The following is a 25,851-nucleotide window of genomic DNA, read 5'->3' as shown; positions in this document are numbered from 1 at the left end:
TCAGTTCAGTTCTGTAAAACTGTAGATACTCAAACACTGTCCTTTAATAGTGAGGAAACACCAAAGTCATTGTGAGGCTCATAAGATATTTGGAACATGTCTGGGATAATGTCTTCAATCGATATAAGTCAACAGGAAACTAATTTTATGACTAATCTTGCTTATTTTGTTTTCATTTTTATGCTGAGACAAATCTGACCATATGCAGTCGTGTGTGTATTTCACTGAAATATCTTAATAACTGATATAAAATACCAAGGGGGCTGGAAAATGAGCATCAGTTAATCTACTAGTATTTTTTAAGAAATGAATTTAAGAAATATGAGATAGTAGAATAGAAGCTTAGTTAAGAGAAACTAGCTGGACAAATAGCTGCTATCAGCTATTTACATATTGACACATCAACACACAGTATACATACTGTATATCTATACCAGTACAACAAACTGTATGGTTGGTTGAATTTTCATAATTTGCTGCTGCTGCTATGTAAGTACAACAGTCCATCAACAAAACAATAAAAGTATTTATTACATTTGAGAGAAATAATGAGGAGTCATTCATTTTTCTTAAATAAATACAGTACAGGACAATGCACGGGGAAGACATTTTGCATATGTACATGGCAGGTCACAGAATGTTTTGTAAAGCAAAACAGGTCTTGACAAGGAACTTGGTCTTACTCCATTGTTTTCATTCCACATTCACTCTGCTTCTTGAAGCCTTGCAATCTTTTGGAGTACAAGACAGAGAAATACATTTTCTGTCATGAGTAAAACAGACTCAATACCAAAAATGTTTAAATGTTTTTTTTTAAAAGTGAGAAATCTGCTGCCTGTCTGCCTTAACATAAAAAAACCTTTTGTTGAAACCTTTAAATAAGTTGTGATGAATGTCATATTATAACTTCATGAAAGGCACTCTCATTGGCGCCTTTTTCTTTCCTCCTCTTACAGGCTGAACCACATGCTGCAGCTATATGGCACAGCTGGATAGAAACATGCTTTACAGCAAATCCTAATAAAACAGAGTCTCTGATAACCTTGCAAACCAGACAATGAGGCTTCTGGCTCCAAATAAAAGAGGAGAGCAAACAGCAAAGCTGAATGAACACAGTATGATCCACATCACTTTAATCAATAAAGTAAATAGTGGTTCCCTTTTTGGTATGATTTAATCCTGTAGTCCACAATTTTCTTGCAGCCTTTTCTTTCCTGTCCTCTTCAAGATGTACCAGCCACCTTAGTTAATGAATATCCGCTGTTTCTCTTTTGAAATTTTGAAAAACATCAGCATAGTTTCTCCACACAGAGAGCACAAAGTGTTCTTTAACATTCAAGTGTGTCCACAAAATGCGTCCAGTCCTGCAGGGTGTGCAGTTCCTCTTTGGTTGCTCAGCGCTTGATCAACATGAAATGTCTTTCAACATAAAGTCAGTCTTGAGGTATCTGAATCAGCTTGTACAGAAATGCGATGAAGGATACCAACAGAATCAATCTTCAACCCTTGTATTCTTTTGGTAACTTCAGCTGTATAAAAGCTATCAAATGCTTTCACAGTTTATCACATTCACCAGATGGTTTGAGAACTCGATCACACAGGTAGAACGCTGCTGTTTGTATCGGAGTTGATTGGATGAGGTATGTCAGTTTGGATGTCGGTCCCTGTGTTGGTGTAGATACTCTGAGGAGAAGAAATGTCCAAATTAGACGGGAGGATGTTGTACGGCAGCTCCATAGACTGGCGGATACTCTCTTCATATGTTGGAGGTGGCTGTAAGAAATGTGGAAAAACAAGACAGTTTTTTGAAACATTGTTTTATCATAAATCTACCAAAGGAACTTGACAGACTTGTGATTGTGAATCTATCCTTTAAAGCTTTATATCAACAATGGATCATGTGTTTAACGTGAAAAGGGTTTGAACTTAGTGACTTGACTCTGCAGTTTTTCACCTCTATGGAGCATTTTAGCGTCTTTCAGTTCATTGTTTTGGTTTTACAGCCTGTAACTTTACTGTTTTGGTTCAGTCTCACCACTTTCATCAACTTTGCTTCCAGCCATGACATTTTAACTGTTTTCAGTAGAAAAAAAAAAAAAAAGCTCTGATAAACCTGCTTTACACTACCCAACCAGCACTAAACCATACAGACACAGTTAGCAACTAGCTGCTATACAGCCAGATATTTCCCTCAGGAGTTGATGAAGACCTCATCAGGGCTAAAATAAGAGTGAATATTGGACCCCATATTCATCAGGTGACCAGAAACAAAATTCCAAATGAATGCTAATGGTATTCGCTGGGGTTTGCTATAACAACTTTACATGATAATAATATGACAATATTGAGTTAACAGCTTGTTTCACTGCCCCCAAGTTGTAAAAAATCAAGTAATGCAGGTTTACAGAGAGGTTTATTCAAATCAGAAGTTGAGTTTCCTTTGGCAATGAGGTGCAATTGAATAATCTACCATATATTAATTGATTTACTCATTAAACAGTCTAACTGGATCATGGATTTTGATTTTTTTGTCAAACTGATCATTGTGATCCTTACCAATCCTTCTTCATTTTTTTAAGGAGCTTTTCCTGATTTGTAAATTGACACTGACCTTGCTAACTGTAAAGGTGATAATCACAAGATTCTTCAATACTAAAACGTTAGAAGTAGGCATACAGAAAATGTAGTTTCCCAGGATGAGTGTGTGTCTTAGACAACATCCCAAGGCCTGATATTTATCTGTAAAAATAAGTGGAACATGTTTGTATTTACATTACCAATTAATCTGTCTCCTTGTTGGCCGCCTGGAACATGTTTTCCTCCAGTTCATTATCTTTTTGATCACATCTGGCAGATTCACACTCCCTGACTGAGTCCTCTTATCTTTTAATTGCTTGGGGACCCTCAAGCGACAGGAGCAACCCTACAACCCTGCCCTCTGTCTGATACACACACTACACACATAGCAGGCCACAAGTTTTACTACTATCCTGCTTCGGGCCACAGGACAGTCAGGGGAAATTAAGGGACCATCAATTGAACTCCTAACAGAGTCTGAAAGGGGGGTAGGGAGACATTTCAGTGACCAGTGACAGGATGACCGGAAAGTACTGTGCGTGAATGTGCTCTCTGTTTGTGTGTGTGTGTGTGTGTGTGTGTATGGAGAAGATGGGCAGTCATGCTAGGGACTGTTTAATTAAGGAAAAGGAGGGGAGGCCAAAGAAGAAAAAAAAAAACAGTTAAAGACAGGAGCACAAAGCCGAATTCTCAGGCACTGTTTGCGCTCAGGATGCAGGCTTTAATTATGTTTGATGTGCCTTTTTCTCATTACCTTGTTTGCTCAAGCGTTGTGCAAGTCAAAAGCTCAGCGAAAGATCAACACGGTAAAACCTTGAAACGTGGCCGCCAGCACAATTCAGCTGCGAGCATTAGATGAACTGATAGCGCATCCTGTGTACTGCACTCTGAAAGCAGTCTAATCTTTGAACGAGCTCTTGTTACAATATTGTATTACAGCGTGGTCATAATAGAAAGAGCCTATTTCTTATCATCTCCATTGTGAAAACTACAGATAAGAGGCCTCCATATTAAGATGAGTTTACATGAGCTTTAGCATTCTTTGGAGGTTCTCTCAAAGAACAAAAGGAGTAAAATATCCTCTTTATTCCCAAGTTTAACAAAGCACCTGAAATACTCCAGTGTCATAGCATTTGTGACTGTATCAATTGATGTTGCACAGTCCTAATCCCTAGTTTAGCCTACCTCAGTCACAATGGGTCCATTGAGGCCAAAGCGGTCTGCGATCATCATGTGGATCTGCCTCTGGCGGTCCTTCTTTCGGACGCTCTCGTAGGAGGGGAGCCTCGGCAGGGGGGCATCCAGAGTGGGCAGGCTGTAGCTGGAAGGCAGGCCGACGTAGAACAGCTGACCTGTCTGCTGAGGCACACACAGGCCCAAACACAGTGGGACAGTTATGAGGGACAGGAAACAGAAGCTTTTATGTGCTGAAGACTTGTGGACACAGGTTCAAATAAACCAAATCACTGACACTCACTTTAAACAGTAAGCTGCAGTCAGTCACTACTTGTGTGTTAGTGCGTCTGTGCCCTATCTACAACAGTGATATTTGTATTGCGCAGTATGTGTTGTAAGAGAGTACTTAGAGTGTGTCTTTATCTACTGCAACAGCGTACACAGAGGGAAAAACTGCTGATGATGCCAAAACATGTCTCTGTCACCTGAGTGTTGCTACCATCCATGATCTGAGTCTGTTCTAGACAAGGAGATCCCACCAGCGTCTGTCTGCTGCTGTAGTACTGAGGAGGAGCGTCCTGTAAAACAAGCAGTAATGACTGTAACAAGTGTGTCTGAGAGAGTTCAGAGGAAGACGTTATTAAACTGTTTCCATTACAAGCATTTATTAGTTTATATGGTCACTAAGTGCTCCCGACACTATAGATCTTTAGTGCTCTGTCGAATACTGCGATTAGTCAAAAATCCACTAATTTCAGCCCAATTGACCGATTTTCATGCCTTGTTTAATCACTGTAGACACTGGCTGGTTTAGCAATACCATAAATTATCTAATCAATAAGGCGACCACCCTCGGATTTCCATGCCTCCTCCCAGTCCCACCCCCTTTCTAAAACAAGTCAGATACTGTATGAGGTGCCGGAATTCTGAAAAAAGGCTGCCAGGCAAACTAGGTAATTGCCTTGGGTCTAAATGAGTCTCCTTTGTCTGGAGAACAATGTGGTGTCCTACTATGTCATCAGGGTCCCTAGGCAACAAACCACACCGTGTGGTCTTTTCAGCGTCTCTCTATTCCTCTTGTAACTGCAGCAGGTACCCCTTAACGAGCACACTCCAATACACATTATAGCCTCGTATGTCATTCGGGCCGGCATTACAACAAAGTCAATTTGTTGCTTGACTGAGATTGAAATCCAGTATGAGGATAAGAGACGTTAGGACCACAGTTGATACTGTTACTAAGGAGATTTGCTCAGATGTGGAAGCACCAACAATGGAAGTTCCGCATATGATAGCACTGGGTAGTATTAAAATATGAGATTTATAATTTTCCCAGGCCAGTTTAAACAATAACATCACTCACACTTAGAGTGACGCACTCTAACGACCTTTGCCACATCGTTTCAGGGTAGAGAGACGACACCAAAAAAGGTGATGTCAAAGGTCACTTTCCCTCGCTGGTTTGTACTTTCAAGAGGCAAAAAAAAAATCTTCAGGAAAAAGAAAAAAAAGAAGAGTTGTCCTTTTGTCTCCTGCCATTGATTCAGCCAGTGTGAAAAAGCACAACCGTGTAAAATCAGTGTTGAAGTCGGGGGAGGATCCCAACGGCAGCGTGCCTTTTTCATTGCTGCAACTTAAAGGAGATCCATTGTCCCCTTGTGTCCCCAACACCCACAGTGGGGTCTGTCCACTATTCATGGTGCAAACTGAAGCAGGGAAAGGTATGTGACTATGAAGTTGAAGACATGAAATGTCCCAAAGAAACACAATGAGTGTTTGTGTGTGCTTCACTTTCTCTCCCCTTATAATGAAAAACAAAAAAAGGCCTTTTTCAACCACTTAACTCAATTAAATATTAGAACTGGTTCCAGCTAATAAATCAGACTTCTCTTACATATATTATTTATCCTGTGACAAATGAAAATGAACCCTGAAACTACAATATGAGTGCAGACTCTGGAACTCTACACTCTGTGTTTACAGTGTGTCACGTGTAGTTTACTGTACAGGATGTAAGTTTAACCAGCCAGCGTTGTCTTATCAGTGTATGGATACCGCTGTAGCTGGAGGTCAGTGTGGCCAGTTTGTACTAGTAAAACATTTTGTTAGTTCTTTGAGCGAACTTCTCTATTAAAACCACAACTGAACAGAGCTTCCTGTCTGTTCAGAGTGGAGGAGGGATGAGTTGCGTCCCTGCAAACCGAAGATAACACTCAAACTTCACCCTTGGGACTTGCGGAGGTGAGAAACACATCAGGAAGAGGAAGCAGAGAGAATGGGCAACCAATGAAAAGTCACATCTGTGGAGTGTTACATTTCCTCTTCACCTCATCCTGCACCATCGCCTACAGCTTTACAGATATTCAAGCAGTTATCTTTGGCAGGTAGAGCGATACAGCATGTGAGAGATATGCCAGCAGTGACCTGGAGGTGTGACGTCTATAGAAAATTTTGATTTATAATGACATAAATTGTCACACACACAAACACCTTATTATAACTTCAATATCCCTCCTAAACTTTACAGGTTATGTTTTGCTTCCACATTCTATGCCAATATTTAAACTAAAATTTGATTTGTAATGATTATAGTGGTGTTGAACTAGTATCACTATGCGTGGTAAGTGCTAACTCTGTCCAATTCCATTAGAGTTACTGTGGCACTCTGAGATATATCTGGAGGGCAGCTAATTCAACTGAGGCAAATCCATTGCCCAACAATGATCATATCAAATTTATTCTTGTCCTTTTCCCCACAGTCATGCAAATTGAATCTGACACTTCTTGATGGCGCTACACTGGCTGCACATGGAGCCCGGGCGTGTGATCAGGATCAAAAGCTGAACATAGGTCATTTTTAAAAGAAAGCTCAGCACAAAAGGCACTTTTTCCCTTTTTTTTTTTTTTGTTTTTTTAAAAGGGCTTACCATATCTGCATGTGGCCCCTGATAGGAGCGGAGTCTGCAGCACTGAGGATCCTTGCGGTAAATAATGGACAGCAGCACCACAATAACCACAAAGAACACCAGAGAAGAAACTGTGTGAGAATAAGAAGGGAACATTTGATAATCACAGTTAATGAGACGTCTTATTTTTCTGGTTCACTCATGTGAAACAACTTGTAAAAGAACCGTGTCAAAATAATTTTGTATTTTAAATACTTTAACTCTTTACTGAAGATTAAAAAAAAGAGAGAGATAAGTTGACTCATTTTGAATAGTTTTGATTGACAACTTTCTCTTTCTCTGTACAGCTTAAAAAGGTGTAATTTCTCTCCTGTGATGTACCTGCCTGTCAAGAACAATGGCAGCTTGAGAATAACAGACCTGATACAATAATCCTGTCATTGATTTATATTTATGGTACAGAGGTTTGAGCACCTGTGGCCAGGAAATTAACTGCTATCTTCTGTTCCCACATTTGGAAAATGAAAAAATTAATTATCTAGACCACCCTTATCACAGTGCCACAATATGGTGAAACTGAGTGCAAACAAAGCAGGCAGAATAAAAGCAAAAATCACTATCCAGGGAAATCTTTCTCACCCTTATATCTGGTTGAATATTAATAATTCAAAAGGAAATTTAGCAGGTATTAAAATCAAATCTGATACATTTTGATAAGTTTAAGGGTTAACTTACAAGCTGCAGCGACCACTGTGAGTTGATCCGATGTCAGCTGTGAAGAAGGAATGGTTGGACTTGCAGTTGTGGACATTTCTGCTGTGTAAACTCTTAATGTTCCCTTCAAAAATCCTCCTGAGGTCATCAGCTTTAACACGAAAGCTCTCATCTTATTAAATTAGAGAAAAGAAATGGAGACCCGCTCTGTTGCTCCTCTTCATTGTCTTGCTCGGTCCCCGGACAAGGGTGACAGTCCACATGCGCTCTGCAAATCGGCTCTCAAACTCTCCGCTGGGTAAACATGCCACAGCCTTTATGAGCCGGTGAGGGCGCACTGACGCGCTCTCCAAACCGCGTGACGTCGCTGTCCCTGCGCTCAACAGCAGCAGTGTTTGGTTTATAGATCGGCACTGGCAAGGAGCAGCAGCCACTAAGGGCCAACAGACCTACTTAGGATAATTGACATGGATTTTGAAAAACTGGTTGCCTTAAATAAAAAAAAAGTCTATGTGCTGAGAATATTTCTGCCCCGTGCGTAATTGCAACAGTCCAAATTATCCTCCTGCTTCCTCCTCCGCCGCCTAATTAATGGCATCCAGACCAGGAGGTTAACACACCGGATGCCTGAGCTGGAGTCCCGTTACCCTGGAGACATAGGGGGTCCCGTCCTGAGATGATTTCTATACAGACAAAGAGCCAAAATGTAGCATTAGTATTCATGGATGCCAACTATCTTTCTTTTCTTACTTTAACTGCCAGTCCATAAATTGTTGTAGTTTGGCATTTTTGGTTGAATCTCAAGTATCGGGCTCGTTGTAGATCCGCCTATGTGACTTGAGAGATGTCTGTGACTTTATAAAAAAAAAACAAAACTTTTTTGCAGACCTTGACCTTCGTCTTAGATATAGATGCTCCAAGATGCCAAAAAAGGAAGAAGAAATTTCAAAACTTAGGTTAATTACAACAATTCTACCAGCCCAAATCTTACAGAAGTATAGGTTATTACAAAGATCCTGCCAGAGTCATATAAGGAGGCAGAGATATCCCTGATATTGATATTGAAAGTCAGTAAAGTTTAAGAAAAGTGAATGAAAATATATATAGACCATCAAGATTTCTTGCCACAAGTTTAGAAAGTGTGGTATTATTAATGATGACCAGGTTGAATTTGTTATTGATACATATTATGACAAGTTGCAGGTCAACTACATCATGGAGTCTGATGATTTCTGGAGATGTATGCAACACAAAAGCTGTGTTTTAACTAAATTAATAACCATTAGGCCTACAGTGTCTTTTAGCATCTTATAAGATTTAAAAGACTTAAAATTACTCCATGAATTAAACTCCATGGAAAAGTCTTAAGATGAAGCGGAAGTTCTGTATGGAGAAGAAACAATGAATGGGCTTTGTGGTCCTTAGAGAATGAAAGAATTCATAAACTCCACTATTACAGGCTTTTAAACACCTTGTATGTTGTTTATTTTATTTTATTTATTTATGGATCCTCAAATCACATTGAAACTGGGGACCTTTGTTGTATGTCATACCCATCTCTCCTCCCTTGTTTTCTAAAGGCAAAATTTTAAATTAAAGAGATCCTTTTTTTAAGTAAAAGTACCAATACAGCAATGTAAAAATACTCCATTACAAGTGAAAGTCCTGCATGAAAAATCCTATTTGAGTAAAAGTACATAAGTATTAGCAGCTTGATGTAGTTAAAGTATTGCAGTAAAAGTAGTGGTTTGGTCCCTCTGACTGATATATTATTATATATGACATCATTAGATTATTAATACTGAAGCATCAGTGTGTAAGCAGCATGTTACTGTTGTAGCTGCTGGAGGTAAAGCTAGTTTCAACTACTTTATATACAGTTAGCTAGTTTAGTCCAGTGGTTCCCAACCTAGGGGTCAGACCCCTCCAAAGGGTCACCAGATAAATCTGAGGGGTTGTGAGATGATTAATGGGAGATGAAAGAAGAAAAAACAAAGTTCTGATACACAAATCTGTTTTCAGTTTTTGGACTTTTTCTCTAATCTGAAATATTGGACCGTTTAAACATTTATTGAAATGAAACTACATGAGGAGTTTAGGGGGAAAAAAATCACTATTTAATGGAGCTGTTAACAACTCATAGAGATCTGAAATGTGACCCCAACTACACACTGCTTTTTGTAAGACGTCAAAAGCCAAAAATCATCTGAAAAGGAACTAAAACTGTCGAATAGGCTAAATGTGGAGTAGGAAGTAATATATTTCCCTGTGAAATGTAGTGGAGTGGAAGTATAAAGTAGCATCGAATGGAAATATTCAAGTAAAATACAAGTACCTCAGAATTGTTCTCAGAAGGCCTATGGTACTTAAGTAGATATTCTTAGTTATTTTCCACCACTTGTCTTGTGGGGACAAACTTTCAGCAACCTGAGGATGAGGAGCGACACCGCGTGAGCGAGCACTCTAGGATCGGGCACGCGCTCCCCCCGACAACTGGCGTCGAAAAAATGGTGGCCAGTGCGCGAGTACAGAAGCTCCTCCGACGATATAAACTCGCGATTGCCGCCGCATTAACCATCCTCCTGGTACAAGGGCTTGTGGTATGGAGTCTGAGAAGTCTGGAAGAGGGCGAGGCAGAGGTGAGTAACGACCCCGCCGAGTGTTAGTGACATGACAGCGACTCGGTTTGGGTTTAATTGTAGAGCTAGCCGTTAGCGCTTAGCTTAGCTCACAGTGTGTTGTGATTCAGGAGCGCTAGCTGCGGCTAGCTCGTAGCTAAGTTGGCAGTTGCTCCGCTTGCCAAACATTTCATTGTAACCAGCCCTGTGCTGTCTTGTCTGTCTGTCTGTCAGTAACTACGCCATCAGACACAAAGTACACAGTCATACACGTTCACAACTGTGTAATTACCCGTACTGATAAGATAAAATAAATGGTTTATAACTTGTTTAATCAGCGGTGAAACCTTGGTGAACACTGGTGACTGGTTGTCAGTACATTTCATTTGTCTGTTCCTCATTAATTATGTGATGACGAGCAGACAAAACCACAGCTTAGATGAAAATGCAACTTTGTGTGAAGTATGTGAAAGGACTCTCTTAGGATTTAAGTGATTGATGGCAAACAGTTCATCTGTGTGAGCTGTCCCAGGATATCCAGCATCAGTGTTTATCTTATTTTATTTGTACACGCATAAGACTGCGTATGATCCAGATAATGGAAAATAATAGATTTGTCAAGAGATGTCAAGTATGCTTATACAACGGACGTCTCCTCAATTCAAGGAGATTAACAATAACAAAAAAGGAGAAAAAAACTAAGCTAACATAATTTAGGAAAATACAACAAAAAATAACTGACAACAAGAAACACATAAAATGAGCAGAAAAATTAACCAATATAGACAATAATCCAGTGAAAACAAATAAATACATGAAAGACAGTATGGGGAAATGTGTATGTGTGTGTGTCAAGAAATAATTAGACATCATGAATTAAATTTGATGACAGTTTTCTTTTAAAGTTTTCTGAAGATAACGAGCTCTTGATAACGTGTGCTTTTGGTGTTCCATATCTGTAGTGAGTACTGGCCACGTATCGTTTTGTAAAAAGGATGGTGAAGATGACCAACCTGTTTAGTATTACATGAAAGAATTTGGGAATCTTAATTTCTACTAGTTTGCTTATTTTTACCCACCAGCGGCCTTTTATAGTGTCTCTATGACCTTCAGTAAGCTTTGAATCACACCTAAACACCCAGGGAACGAACATATCCCAGGGATGAAGGTAAAGCAAAGAGTTGCCTCCACCACATCCCAGTGAATCCATTCATTTAACATTAGCTGACTCCTCTGTGGGAATCTTATCTCTGTGTCTCCCTCGCACACCTGGAGCCCACTACCTTGAGGCAGTGCTTGTTCCAGTTCTCCCTCTAAATGAGGTATAGTGAGTTGTTAACAGATGTGACCTGTCTGTGGAGAACTGAGTGCACGTACAGGAATCTTTTTTTTTTTTTTTTTTTTTTTTTGAGGCGCACCAATACTGATAGAGCCACAGGAATGCAAGCTGAAACCTGAAGTGAAAACAGCGCTGTGTTTCTATCACGATGTGACAAATGCGGGGTGTAGCATAATATTCCTCCCAACATGGATATAGGATGCAGATCTGTGCCTGGAGGGCGAGACAGCCAGCAGATGTAATTCAGTGGTTTCAGTGGAAGAAAATAAGTTTGACCCTTTTCTCAGAGAGAGGAAAATAGGGAAGATGATTCCTCAGTCTGTGCTCTGGGTACAACTTCAGTTAAACTTGTAAGCTAAACAATAAATACTAACCAAATTCTCAGTATGTGCCTTTGCCTTTCAGTTAACATGAATGATAGCAACCTATATGAAGTAATCCATTTCCGTTGGACATAGAGTACATATATGTGACATTTTGAAAAAAACAGGAACTGTGACATGTGACATGGTACAGCTTAAGTGATGTTCATTTTGACATGTATCATCTATGTGCTTTATAAGCCTCCAGGCTGTCTTGCTGCCTTATCCATTCAGGTTGAAACATGCTTCAACAAAGATACATAAAAATGTCTGCACATGGGTACACAGAGGAGGGGTTTGTGGTTAACTGTCGTTCACCTAGGACTGCAAAAGGGCATGAGTGCACATAGCTTATAAATATCTCACCACAACCACACAAAGTATTTGCTGTGCAGTGCCTCAGACAAAGGCAGAAAGGCTGAGAGCGCAATGATTTCCAGTAGTGCTGAGTTTGGACCCTACATGGGAAGAGAGCCAAACTGAAAAATTGAGTGCACATTGTTTTTAATAATACAATTTTCAATTTAGTTTTTAATAAATAATCTACAGTTGAAAAAAAGCTCTTATTCTTTGCATTTTGTCTTCATTGCCCTCAAACTCTGGCTTGGGAAACTGACACTGCTGCCTAGTGCACATGTCAGCCTTACATGCAGCTACGTTGGCAGACATCTATGTAAATGTCAGCGCTCAGGGGTCATACTCGCAGATGCAGAATCAAATTTCAGGCTTAAGAATTCATATTAATCATCACTTCACCTCTGAACAGTACATGTTCAGTCAGGGGAGGCGAAACAAGGGAGAGTGGCTGGATTCCTCTACAGTCTGTGGTCTCTGCTGTAACGTGCATCTGCTCTAATCAGTGGCTTGCTGTGCATGTGCGAACATAGCCACATGTGATTTTTTAAAGCCCATCCACAGAAGAGGGAACGGTTTGAGAGGTTAGAAGAAGAAGACTCTGTCATCCTCGTATCACCCTCCACTTTGCCGGGCTCTCCTACAGAGCTGAGCGCTCGCTGCTGCTTCCTGCTTCAGCAGATGGCGACGCTGATATGGTTTCACTCAACTTTAATTGGAAAGTAAAGAGGCCGCTTGGCTTGCCTTTGAATCAATACATTTTTGAAATGATGGTGTTAATTAAAAGCTGTGAAAACGAGTGATAAGGAAAATTGAAACGTTAGCCCCTGCTGCATGCTTGTCTAGTATGTGAGAACATTTACCCTGGCAGTCCGAAAGTAAGCAGTGTCTTTATCAACGGCAGCCGACTAAAGGCTCGCAAGATCTTCACACTAGTGTTCATTTTAATTTTGCAGCTATGAGCCTCCACAGAAAAAAAAAATGTATCGCCACTGTTGGAGAAAATGAAATATTCTTAAAGTTTATTTCAGGATACACATGGCAAGAAACTGAATAGGTTTCACCAGCAGAAATCCAGCCATGTGAACCAGGTTTCTCTTACCCAGATTAAGGAACCCAGGTTTGTTGTTCAGGTGACATTTAGGACACCAGGTTTCTATAGAAATGTGACAAAACCAGGTAACTTAAGTGCATGTAAAGAGGCTTCCACTTCAACGACTAGTATGTTACTGGGCTCCACAATGCCTCTTACTGTAATGGCTTTTAGAGTGCAGTTGGCAATCAGTAGCTGACTGCGCTGTATTGGTTGGCAGCTGGTTTACTGGCAGTGTGTTATCTGGCTCCTCGTCCTACCCCAGTCCCTCGCCTGTTCCCGTCGTCCCTGGGCTGTCGGCGTGCCAGCGGTGTGAAGCGAGAGAGCCCGCGTTCTGCTGTATCGCCTGACAGAGGCAGAAAGCTCTCAGCCCACTCACTGTTCTTGCTCTCCCTCAAGTGCATATTTTGAAGGGCCTTTTGTGTGATCCAGTAAGCTAGTGTGCCAAAACGATGATTCTGTTTGGCTAGAAGATTTTAAAATGGCTTAAGTCCTGGTTTTTCAAAGCCTGCCTTCCATTTTCGGAGGTGTGATTTGTGCTCCAATAAGATTGATTCTCTCCATACGCTTGGTTTGAAATTATATACTTTTTAAAGCAAGAGACATGAAACTGTTGGAAGAAACCCAGATTAGTGATGGTTGTGGTGTGTCTAACACTCTGTCTTCACATCAAGATTCAAGATTTAGTTTGTCGTTTTCTTGTGTTCTTGCATACATTAAAAAAAAACAAAATACTTTTCCTCCCAGCCCACAGCAGTGCAACAACAACAGAAAGGATAAAGATATATATCTAAAAAAATCCCTTAAGAAAAGATAAAAACATATAAATCCCAAGAGAGGAAAAAAAAGAACCAACAGTTAGCAGTACAGTGCATTAAAGTGCATGTTTCAGTTTGATTCAGTTCATTACAGTACCTCAGAAAGTACAAACACTAAACATTTTTTTTTACATAAATTTTAGATGACAGCACAATATTTAAGCTGGTATCTATTTTAAACTGTTGAAAAAAGTAACTTTTTATCTTTTATCTTTATTTATATCCGTTTTCTTTTTGGGAACACATAGCTCAACCTATCCCTTGAAGTCGATATTTTCCTTATACTGTCTGTATTGCTTATTTTCACTGAGCTACAGCGCAACTCTCTGGAATTAATGTCTCTTTTAGGGACCTTATAAGCAAAGATTTCAACAATGGGATACTTGAACGATTTTATTACTTCAAAGCAGATATAAGAGAATCATGTTTTGTTATTTTAGGGAGTCTACATAGTCTCAGGATGATTTTGAGATGCAGCTGTCGCACACAAATCATAGAGTTATGATGATGTACTGTGTTGTTGAAGATATATTATTCGTATTAAGTGAAATAAAATTTTAATATATGGCTGGGATAAAGCCAATGTCAGTCTGATCTGATGTTTGCAATAGGTGAAGAACATTTTTTCACCTGCTGCAGAATTTGCCAGACTGGATTTAGCCCTCTGAGGTCTTTGAGGTCTCCAAAGTGCATTTTTCTGCAAACACACACACACACACACAGGCAGACATATAAATAGTAACTGCCTGATTCTCTATGTAACCTCCTTAATGTCTTAGGCTCATACTCAAGTTCTCCGTATGTCAACGTGTAACCTACTTGTACATGTGCATGCATTTTTCCTGTGATTTTTTTCCTGATGGGCGGGCTGAGGTTTCTACAGTGATTCACTGGATTCGTTATGTGTCTTTGAGTATTTGTGGCTATTCAGAACTGTGCTTTTTGCAGATTAGCTCCACAAAAAGAGCAGAGGCTCAGCTAAAAATAACCCAGATCCGAGAAATGAAAATAAAACAACAGAACCAAGTAAACACATCCTTCCCTCTGGGGCTTTTTCTGCTGTTGTCTTAGTGACTGTCTTTGTTTTAGCATATGTCATTCATGGTTGTTAATCAATGCTTACTCTCACTAGTATTTATAATTGTGAAACATTTCATTTCAGCAGTATTTATGATTGTGAAACGCTTCATTTCAGCAGTATTCATGGTTGTGAAACGCTTCATTTCAGCAGTATTTATGGTTGTGAAACGCTTCATTTCAGCAGTATTTATCCAAGATGAAAACTAATGTCAACAAATCTGCTTTTAAATTGTTCTTTTTGTTTTAAATACCCTTCTCTCTCTCTCTCTCTTTCTCTGTTTCTCTTTGTCCTTCTTTCTACATCTCTCTCTCCTCAGAGGAAAACAAGACGGTCTAAGCTGCCTGACCACAACAGCCAGGATCCAAAGAGAGACGCTGCACTTTGGGAGAAACAAAATTCTTTGTCGCGGAGGAACCAGGGCAGATGGAGCTCCAGGTTGGAGAGGACAGGGGGCACAGCAGCCAGCGCACTGAGGAGAGCGACCAGCCGCAGAGGAGGAAAGCCCAGCATCAGACTGAAGGCTCCCCAGGAGCGGGGGATGACGGGATTGGATGGCGTAGTCCCTCATGACCCGTCCAGTAGTCGAAACTTCAGTGAGTCCCGAGGTGGCACAGACGGAGCAGCCAGGTTACCTGCTGCTGCCATACCAGGGGAGCCAGGCAGCGTGGACGGGGCTCACCAAGCCCCCAGTAGCGACTTTGTGCCGAAATGTGATATCATAGGCAAGGACGCGCTGTCTGCCCTCCATCGTGCTGGCTCACAGCAGTGCCGACAGGAGATCGCCAACATTGTGTGCCAGCACCAGGCTGGGCAGCTCATGCCAGACGCACTTCCACAGTTCTGTCCCCAGCTTGGTGAGAACTTCCACGACTTATTTAAAGATACCTCGGAAATGTTAAACCTGTGTCTCATTGCACATCAATACATGGCCCTCCATTTCTTTACATCATTAGTAGGACTTTTGATTAGTAAATATTGACTAAATTAACAGAAAGATATATTTTTTAAGCCAAAATCTGTTGCAGCAAGAGTTAATAAATACTTGAAAAGAAAAGTTTTTAATTATAATGATGTTATTCTTGTATTTTAGTAAAAAACACATTTGACCCACTAGGATGAACACAAGTAAATATCTCCACATTATATATTGCACATCCTTTCTCTTGTACACCACATACAATGTAGATGTCATAGGCAGCTAATCAAATCACACAGATTTTATGGACATGGTGAAATTGTGAGGTATATCTAAGCATAGTTACAATACACAACTTGTAGTGTAGTGTAGGAGTTGCACTGGGGTAAAACACTCAACCCAAGCCTGTGGTTTGGTTGTGCAATCACAATTGGCCGCATTTGCGTAGGAGAAGCTTTGTTGAAGGGAAAATAAAAAAGAAACAAGGACAAAACATTAACCCTCTTTTCAGTTCTGTATAACTTAAACAAACATGAACCTATTATGTGACCTACTGAAATCAATTTATGTCCATTGAACAGTGTTTTTCTCAACATCCTCCCAAACTCCTCAGACCTCCTGAATATTTATGTCTCTTCCCTCTTTGGTCAGGTGTATCAAATCCAGTCCAGGCTGTTGGTGAGCTGGACAACAGCCTGTCCAAGGTGGAGAACCCAGTTAGGGTGGCTTTCGTCCTGATGGTTCACGGCCGAGCTGTACGGCAGCTCAGGCGCCTCATGAAAGCCATATACCACCGTGACCACTACTATTACATCCATGTGGACAAGGTAAGCCCCATACTACCATACGTTTTCTGTAATATGCACATGTAAAGAGACATCTAATTCTTTGGAAATACTACTACCACTAGCATCCAGAAAAAGAGTCCCTTACACTATTGTTGATTCATGCTTATATTGCCTATTGACTACCCTGCTTGTTGCTGGCTACACTGAGCTCACAAATGCTTTTACCGGTTACGTCTTCTTGCATTATGAAGGTTAAATTTATCCCACGGGTCTCACAGTGTGGTTAACTGGATTAGCCTGGATAGAGTAAAGTGTGGTTATTCTTAGGGGCTGGATTTAGTGGAGGAAAAGTCTGCTATCATGTGCAGCTGGAAGGTAAAAGACAAATGCATGGCCGGCGATTCTGAGGCAGAGACCTCAGGTGTGTACAGCACAGACAGCACAGAAACAGGTGCCTGTTGTCTGTGCACCTGTGTAGCCGGAAAGGTTGTCGAGTCCTGGGGAGTTGCTCTGTTCTGCTGCCAAGGGACCGAGGAGAGACTCACTGGAGGCAGTGATGAATAGGAAGTCAGTGGGACAGTCACACCACAGATACCGTCTTAGACACTTTGCCATCTCTGAGGCAAAAGCCTCTTTGAGAGATGAGGCTGTAAAAACAGGTCAGACTGTACTGAATTCAGTCAACCAGCTCCTCTACACTCCACCCCGCAAACCTCTTTTTTTGTCTTGTCGTCTACAAGTGAGCACTGCGAGTTTAGGACTGTCACTCTCCTTCTCTGCGGTTGTCGCCTTTCTGAACACAAACACACATCCACAGATTCTTGCAGCGTCTGAAGAAGTCCTGGCTAAATCTATGACTTTAATTCTGTCCAAGATCATAATTTTTCAGCGTACATTGACTAAATGTCCGTTTTTTATTTAATACAGGACATAATCATCAGCACGCTGCTTCACTAAACACAATTGGACTTCATGTCCCTGAAGTTAATTTCCCAGTGTCTTCTTCTAGTAAACTGCCCATTTATCGCTTCAGAACCTTTTATTAGCAGTGTTTATTTGGAAATAGGCTGCTTGTTAATTAGTTGGTACTTAATCTAATTCAGCTCCAAAGGGGAATAAAAAGAAAAGGTTTTCTAAACCTACATTTTGGCTTCTTAAAGACACTGGCAGTGGTCACACATGCTCCTTCAAACTGTTTACTTTTTTAATGTCTGTGCATGAAGCTTGATATCTTTTTGGCTCTTTGACGTTCCATCTCATCCTTTATTCCCTCCTAATGTTGAGTGAATGAGAAGGGAATATACTCATTAGCAAAATCGTCTAATTTTAGCAGTTTTCTTCATCATTTCATCATGGTGACTGACAGTTCAAAGCACCATGTGGCTGTTGTTTTGCACAGATCAACTATTCTTTCAGAATGAGACAACTTTGTGCCAGTTGTCTTGGCACAGTGGCAGCTGCAGATCAGGCTAATGCAGAAACGGTTACAGAGCTAAAACTAGATTATCATTTCTGATGCAGAAATATCGTTTTCCCTCATTTAACCGTTTGACTTTGTGCTTTGAAATCTGCCAGCGGTCCAGCTACATGCACCGGGAGGTCCTGCAGATAGCCCAGCAGTACCCAAACATACGAGCCACGCCCTGGCGGATGGTCACCATCTGGGGTGGGGCCAGTCTACTGAAGGCTTACCTACGCAGCATGCAGGATCTGCTCTCCATGCTGGACTGGAAGTGGGATTTTTTCATCAATCTCAGCGCCACAGACTTCCCCACCAGGTTTGTCAACCTCTGTAGTTCTCAAACACAAAATATCTACATATGTATCTTTGTACCAGTTTTCATTTAACGTTTATTGTGGTCAAAGTTTGGTTGTAGCTCTATTCAAGAGTTAAATGTGTTCAGTGTTATTTTCTCTTATTTGCTCTTTGGTTTTTGTAGTTTTTCAGTTTTGCACAGCTTTCCTTTTTGTGTTGGTAATTATTTCTCCATGCCTCTTTCTCATTGGTGGCTTAATCCTTCAGTGCTGCATGGACATTTGACTCCCTTGCTGACCTACAATGACTCTGGCTTTTACAGCAAAATTATAAAGTAGCAACCATAGCATTTGCCGGATGAAACGAGTAGTTTGGTAGCAACATTAAAAAGATTGTTTTGGTCATTGAATCACAGAGCTGGCAGTAAGTAGTCTTCTTTCTTGCTGATCAGTTTTGGCTGCATTTGTGGGGACTGCTTTGAGCCTCTATCAAAGCTCCTGAAACCCTCCCAAAGGGTAATAAGCTTGGATTGCTGGGATACACACAGTATCTTCCAAATCCTGTCCAAAGTAGCTAATTTCACTCATGGATATTATCACCAACACCACAGTCAAGCCAGTGTTTTATATCCAAAGAATCTTCTGAATCTTGACCAAACCCTTCTTCCTTTCGGTTCTCATCCCTCCTGCAGGACCAATGATGAACTGGTGGCATTCCTGTCGCAGCACAGAGACAAGAACTTCCTCAAGTCCCACGGCAGAGAGAATGCACGGTGAGGATGCTAGCTGTAAGATACACAACTAGCTAAAACATGTGGTTGGCATTTTGCTGAATTAAATCTGACACCTCTTAACATTTAATCCAAACGTTTGAAGTGTTTGGGGTTTTTTTCTTCAATAAATTAAAGCAGTAGTTCAGATTTTTGCAGTTATTCATTGGTAGTGGTAAACAATGCAGACATAAACTCAATCTATGGATCCTGTAGAGATATTCCAGCAATTTGGAAGTGTTTCAGACAGAAATAAAGAGCAGCAAATGCTGCAGAATAGCACCACACCGTCTCTTCCACACATCAATGTCAACTGTGTTCTGTGTTCAAGGTTTATTAAGAAGCAGGGCCTTGACCGTCTCTTCCACGAGTGCGACAACCACATGTGGCGTCTTGGTGAACGCAGCATCCCAGAAGGCCTGGAGGTCTCGGGTGGCTCTGACTGGTTTGCCCTCACCCGCCGCTTTGTGGAGTACGTCATCAACTCCCAGGATGACCTAGTGTCAGGGCTGAAGCAGTTCTATTCCTACGCGCTGCTCCCCGCTGAGGTAAGTAAGCCTTGGGTGGTCTGTTTATCTAACGCAGTTGAGACAGACAGGTTGATATACAAGTGTGTCTCAGGCTCATCCTCCCCTGCCAAGTTAGAAGAGCCTAGCAGCGGAGATAATGTAATACTTTAAGCTTTCAGACACAGCGTGCAGCAGAGGTGCCAGACGAAAGGAGGGTTCACTAGAGTTTATTTGATTGTGTGGTTTAATGTCTAAGAGGTGTTGTTTGGTGCTATAGAGGCGTGACCTCTTACAGTTTTAAGTCAGCAACTTGAAACTGTTTATTTGTGTCTTCGAGTGTGTTTGGATTTACAGTATTTACACTCTCACACAACACACACTCTGTTTTATTGCACAGTTGACCAGAAATATTTTCTTTTTTCTTTCCGCTCCTTCTCCTCAGTCCTTCTTCCACACTGTGCTCGGGAACAGTCACATGTGCGACAGCCTGGTGGACAATAACCTGCGTGTCACCAACTGGAACCGTAAGCTCGGCTGTAAATGTCAGTACAAGCACATTGTCGACTGGTGCGGCTGCTCGCCCAATGATTTCAAACCGCAAGACCTCATCCGGATTCAGGTGAGGAAGTCAGAGGGGGGGAAGTGCGGAACCACAACTCATCCTTTTCCAACCTTGTAGTTCCCCTGTATCTCATGTTTAATTGCTACTAGTTTTGTTCTCTGTTTTAAAGGTTTATTTTTGTTCTCTTTCTTATCCACAGCAATTGACCCGTCCGACATTCTTTGCCCGCAAGTTTGAGTCAACGGTGAACCAAGAGGCCATAGACATCCTGGACACTCACCTGTATGGCCAGTACGCTCCGGGCACCATCGCCATCAAGGCGTACTGGGAGAGCCTGTTTGAGCAGTTGGACGGTGTCAGCTCACTCAGCGATGTGGCTCTCACTGCTTACACTTCTTTCTTTCGCCTTGGTCTGAAGAGTCTGGTGAAGACTCAGAGCACCGTAGAGGCCTGCAGGTCTGATTATATATTTTTTTGATACTACTACTGATCTAAAAGGTGTATTTCTGCCTATTTTCATCTCTTATGTGTGATTTATATATTTTTCTCTCTGTAGGTTTGAACCAGTAGGCTTCCCTTCATCAGTACACGTGTACTTTTATGACGACCGTTTTCAAGGATACCTGGTGCGTCAGGAAGTCCAGGCTTTGGGGTCAAAGGTCAAGGAGACACTAGAGATGTGGGCAGTACCCCAGGCCACCCTCGTCCTCGAGACAAACCTTAAGGAGTTTGAAAGGCTCAAGAACCTGGAGGTGAGGGTTCTCGTCATTGTTTTCATGTACAGAAGATAGAGGTGTGTGACTCACAGATGCTCGTTCTTCATTACTGTTAAAGTTTCTGTCCTGCACTAACTGTTGATGAAGGTGAGATGAAGATACGCCAAGAAAAGTGCTGTGTCGGGAGATGTTTCTTTCTGATATGTTAAAATCAGTTTGGCATAATCAGGGCTTGATCTGACCAAAACTGAACTTTGAAGTTTAATTAGTTTTAAAAATAAGTTAATATTGGAAAGAAGGCATATTCATTCACCTTCTCTTTACATTGATCTTAAAGTCAAAGACAGAAGAATCATTTAAACATTGCTTTACTCTTTTTGTCCTTTACTCTGACAGATCGGCACAGAGTGGGATCCTAAAGAAAGAATTTTTCGTAACTTTGGCGGGGTTGTCGGTCCTTTGGATGAACCACTAGCAGTCCAGAAGTGGGCTCGTGGGCCCAACCTCACAGCCACTATTGTGTGGATCGACCCGGCTCTGGTGGTGGCAGCTTCGTATGACATCACAGTGGATGTGGACGCAGAGTATACTCAGTACAAACCACCACTGCAGCGCCCCCTGCGGCCTGGCACCTGGACTGTACGGGTGTTAAAGCAGTGGGAGCGCATAGCAGAAGTTCATTTTCTTGTCATGCCCTTAACCTTCAAAGATAAGGAGCCATTACGCCAAGGTGAGACATGGAGTTGATTTTTTTTTTTTTTCTTTTTTCTTTTTTTACATTCAGTTTGAAAAATAAGGTTGGCAATTTTATATATTTTCTAATTGTTAACAAATCCAATGAAAAGACCCAGAGGATTAAATATGTGGGATAATAAAGGAACATGTTTCCTAACAGTTTTTCAACAACCATGGGGCTCTGTGGCACAGAGGAATAAGATAAATCAGGCTTTAAATAAACACACAATACTTCAGTTTATCGTTGGTTTCGGTCTTTTCATTGGATTTATTTACACTAAGGAAAAATACAGTTTGAGTTACAGTTTTCAAAGTTTGTTATGCCTCTGGAAAGTTTTTTTAAACTAATTTCTCCTTGTGATTTCTCTTGTCCACTCCAGAAGAGGACAGCTGGCTCCACGCAGGTCCTCCAGGTAACTTGTACCTGGAGCAGAGCTTCCAGCAGCTGAGCTCTGTGCTGAAGCTGCCTCCCCAGGAGCCTGCCATGCAGGCAGCCCAGCGTAACGCCCAGCTGGTGGGTCAGGCCCTTGAATCATGGGTAGACAGCAGCGTGGGGACCTTCTGGGTCATAGGCGACTTGTGTACCACACAGACTTCATCCTGCCCAGCCTTGGGAGCTTGCTCCAAAACCTCCTGGAGTTCCCTGTCCCCAGACCCCAAGTCTGAACTGGGCCCAGTCAAAAGTGACGGGCGAATCAGGTAGCCCCAAGAGAGGAGAGACTGTAGACTTCAACACACACACAGGAAGACTGACGGAGAGCTGGACTGAGTCTACACTAGAGGCTCATATGAGAGCTCCAAGAGAACCTGTGTGATATTCAGCTCAGAGCTGAAGGGCACATAAACGACGACACATCTTCCTGCACTGAAGAGTCGAGATATTCTCGGTGAAGTGGTAATGCGGACTTGAGAGAGGAGGATTTGACTGCTGGAAATTTGCACATAGAAGATTGCAAGCGCAAAGACACAAATTGTGTCATCGTTTGCAAAACGGTTACACGGATGCCAGATGTATTGTTGTGTTTTCAGTCAGGGTCTGTCTGAGTTGGAGTTTGAAAAGAACCCTCCACGCATGTTTGAACTCCGCTGTGGCGCACAGTTTTCAGTTTTCCTCCGCTTTGAAAGGCAACTTGTCGAAACTCAACAACAGGCTCTTTGCTGTGTTTCTATCTTCATTTCAAAGGAGAGCGCAACCTCTGAATCATATTATTGTGCTTATTTTGAAGCATTATTACACAAGCATACGGAGTAGACAGATGAAGTGCACTTTACTGTAAGACTATTATGTTACACAGAGGTCACTTGGAGTGAGGAGAAGAAGTTAAAAAGTCATGTACAAAGGTCACATCACTTGTCTTTCATTTTACAGTAGACACTAAGACGCCTCCTCAAGGCACATACCTGCACCGTCACTCACTGTTGCACAGACACATCAGGGAATTATAACTGGGGTTAGTGGGGTTTGTCGGTTTGGACTCTTCTTTCAGTTTTAGTTCTGTTTACTGTGACATATCGTTTTTAAACATGTTTTTCAATGTATCTGTTTTGTCTGTTAGTTCCCTGAACTGGCTGTAAAGTGTGAAAAAGCCACTCTGATTTGTTTTTCTGGTCAAAGGAAGTGCCTCGACAGGTGCAGCAGTAAGGCTGCAGATAGCGTCCAGAATTTCTCCGAAAATAGTCGACGAAACAATCTCAACTCAAAACAAGGTACGGATCAGTTTGATATGGTCAAAAGCTTTGGAAAAAGTGAGTAAGTGGATCTTGAGTTGAGGTTCTTTTGGTAATCTTTTCAAGCTCAAATATTTTGAGATATTTTGTTTTCTTTTGCTGAACTGAAACCAATATAGGAAGAGGAAGAAAAATTGGATTAGGGCTGCAACTAACGATTGTTTTCGTTGTTGATTAATCTTCCGATTATTTTTTTCGATTAATCGATTAATAGTTTAGGTCTATAAAGCATCAAAAAACTATGAAAAATGGCCATCACAATTTCTTAGAGCCCAAGGTGATGTCATTAAATGTCTTATTTTGTTCGACCAACAGTCCAAAACTCAAAGATATTAAATTTAATATTATGTAACAAGGAAAAGCAGCAAATTCTCAAATTCAAGAACCTGAAACCATCAAATATTTGGATTTTTTGCTAAAAAATGACTTAAATGATTAATCGATTATCAAAAAAAGTCGCCAGTTAATCTGAATCTATGAATCGAATAATCATTGCAGCTCTAAATTGGACAAAACTTTAAACTGAAGACTTTAAAGTGTCAGTGTTAGTCGGACATCATGTTATACCTCCTGTGTATCGGTTTATATGCAGTATTGTCCCTCCTGTGTGTTTGAGTGCTCTCTTTTCCCGACTGAAAAGCGCTACAGGTCGCTTACATTTCATTTCAGGTGCTTTTTATTTCATTTTCAAGTCCACCTACCACTAAACAATCCACTGTATGTTTGGGTTTTTATTTAAGCATGATCAAAAATATCTAAGCTGCCTTTACTTAGCTGATAACATGAATTGTTTACTACATAATAATAGTTTCCACAGATGTGCAATGGCTGCCTTTTCAGAGGATAGTGAGACCCCCTTTCTGTGTCTTAGTTTGCATTTTTATCTAATTTTATGAGACCTTTTTATGTTCTTAAATAATAGTCGGCCACCATATGAGTTTTCAAGTGACCTTGTTTACCTTGCACAGTACAGTCGCTTCAGTGAAGCCCCAGTTTTATTGAGATAGGAAAGCAGAGGAATCGACATTACAGATGTTATTTTTCTATACTGTTTTGAGAGTGTATGTTCATGTTCGTTCATCTTCCACTACTCTGTTAAACTATTAAAAAAACTGCTGTCCTGCTTATGTTGTATTTGACAGTCGTCCTATTCAGTGTCATTTGAAGCAGACCTTCTGTTTGGAGGGGGGGAGGTTTCCGTCCCTGCTGCTGTGAGAACCAGCAGCAGCCCGGCTGGTGAGTCATCCTGTGTTCTGTGTCTCTTATCAGAGAAGGAAACTTAAGCCGGTCACTGTTTGCCTCTGGAGAAGCTCATAGTGTAGGCATCCTGACTGATGACTCAATAAAAAAAACCACTTGAATTAATGTTTTTGTCTGTTTTGTTGCTTTTTTCTTCTTTACTTGCCTCTCATCTTTGACTGAATCTAGTTTTGTCAAAGTTTATTGTTTTTATTCCAGATGTACGACATTACATTTTTTCAGTCAAAAGCAGTGGTGGAAAGTATCTAAGTACATTTACTCAAGCAATGTACTTAAGTACAATTTCGAGGTACTTGTGCTTTACTTGAGTATTTACATTTTATGATACTTTATACTTCTACTGAACTACATTTCAGAGGGAAATATTGTACTTCCTACTCCGCTACATTTATGTAACAGCTTTAGTTACTTTTCAGATGAAGATGTGACACAATGGATAATATAACAAGCTTTTAAAATACAACACATTGTTAAAGATGAAACCAGTGGTTTCCAACCTTTTGGCTTTTGACGTCTTACAAAAAGCAGTGTGTAGTTGGGGTCACATTTCAGATGTCTGAGTTGTTAACAGCTCCACCAAATAGTGATTTTTCCCTCTAAACTTCTCACATGGTTTCATTTCAATAAATGTTCAAAGATCCAATATTTCACCGAAAATCAAAGATTAGAGAAAAAGTCCAAAAACTGAAAACAGATTTGTGTATCAGAACTTTGTTTTTTCTTCTTTCATCTCCCATTAATCATCTCACAACCCCTCAGATTTATCTGGTGACCCTTTGGAGGGGTCCGACCCCTAGGTTGGGAACCACTGGACTAAACTAGCTAACTGTACATAAAGTAGTTGAAACTAGCTTTACCTCCAGCAGCTACAGCAGTAACATGCTGCTTACAAACTGATGCTTCAGTATTAATAATCTAATATGTCATATATAATATCAGTCAGAGGGACCAAACCACTATTTTTACTGCAATACTTTAACCTCATTTGTTGCTAATACTTATGTACTTTTACTTAAGTAGGTAGGAGTATTTTCACATTGCTGTATTGGTATTTTTAGTTAGGTAAAGGATCTG

At 40.9% G+C, this 25,851-nt stretch overlaps 2 protein-coding genes across 2 annotated transcripts; one reads left to right on the top strand and one right to left on the bottom strand.

Annotated features, from left to right (window-relative positions):
* Positions 1–511: 511 nt before the first annotated feature.
* Positions 512–8,354, bottom strand: si:ch73-364h19.1 (uncharacterized). Its single transcript, XM_067570692.1, has 5 exons — positions 7,395–8,354; positions 6,681–6,790; positions 4,239–4,331; positions 3,763–3,933; positions 512–1,773 (listed from the first exon to the last, which is right to left on the bottom strand). Exons 1-5 carry the CDS (start codon positions 7,543–7,545, stop codon positions 1,594–1,596), a joined length of 705 nt encoding a protein of 234 aa, XP_067426793.1. The 5' UTR covers positions 7,546–8,354; the 3' UTR covers positions 512–1,593.
* A 1,486-nt stretch (positions 8,355–9,840) lies between these two features.
* xylt2 (xylosyltransferase II) lies at positions 9,841–24,882 on the top strand. The gene is made up of 11 exons (XM_067615971.1): positions 9,841–10,012; positions 15,355–15,892; positions 16,606–16,781; positions 18,318–18,520; positions 19,190–19,270; positions 19,599–19,815; positions 20,219–20,395; positions 20,538–20,794; positions 20,895–21,090; positions 21,451–21,784; positions 22,170–24,882. The coding sequence occupies exons 1-11, from the start codon at positions 9,881–9,883 to the stop codon at positions 22,490–22,492; spliced, it is 2,634 nt and encodes an 877-aa protein (XP_067472072.1). The 5' UTR covers positions 9,841–9,880; the 3' UTR covers positions 22,493–24,882.
* The last annotated feature ends 969 nt before the right edge of the window (positions 24,883–25,851 follow it).

Source organism: Thunnus thynnus, chromosome 17 (assembly GCF_963924715.1).
Source record: "Thunnus thynnus chromosome 17, fThuThy2.1, whole genome shotgun sequence".
Classification (NCBI taxonomy): Eukaryota; Metazoa; Chordata; class Actinopteri; order Scombriformes; family Scombridae; genus Thunnus; species Thunnus thynnus.
The sequence above is the reverse complement of the archived record's forward strand: the minus strand, read 5'-3'. Positions and strand labels throughout refer to the sequence as shown.

Coding starts and splice junctions, on each gene's coding strand:
- si:ch73-364h19.1 (XM_067570692.1), bottom strand. CDS start 7,545: ATGAGAGCTTTCGTGTTAAAGCTGATGACCTCAGGAGGATTTTTGAAG. Junction 6,791..7,394: donor CACAGTGGTCGCTGCAGCTT/GTAAGTTAACCC, acceptor ATTCTCACACAG/TTTCTTCTCTGGTGTTCTTT. Junction 4,332..6,680: donor AGGGGCCACATGCAGATATG/GTAAGCCCTTTT, acceptor CTTGTTTTACAG/GACGCTCCTCCTCAGTACTA.
- xylt2 (XM_067615971.1), top strand. CDS start 9,881: ATGGTGGCCAGTGCGCGAGTACAGAAGCTCCTCCGACGATATAAACTC. Junction 10,013..15,354: donor TGGAAGAGGGCGAGGCAGAG/GTGAGTAACGAC, acceptor CTCTCTCCTCAG/AGGAAAACAAGACGGTCTAA. Junction 20,396..20,537: donor AAGACCTCATCCGGATTCAG/GTGAGGAAGTCA, acceptor TCTTATCCACAG/CAATTGACCCGTCCGACATT.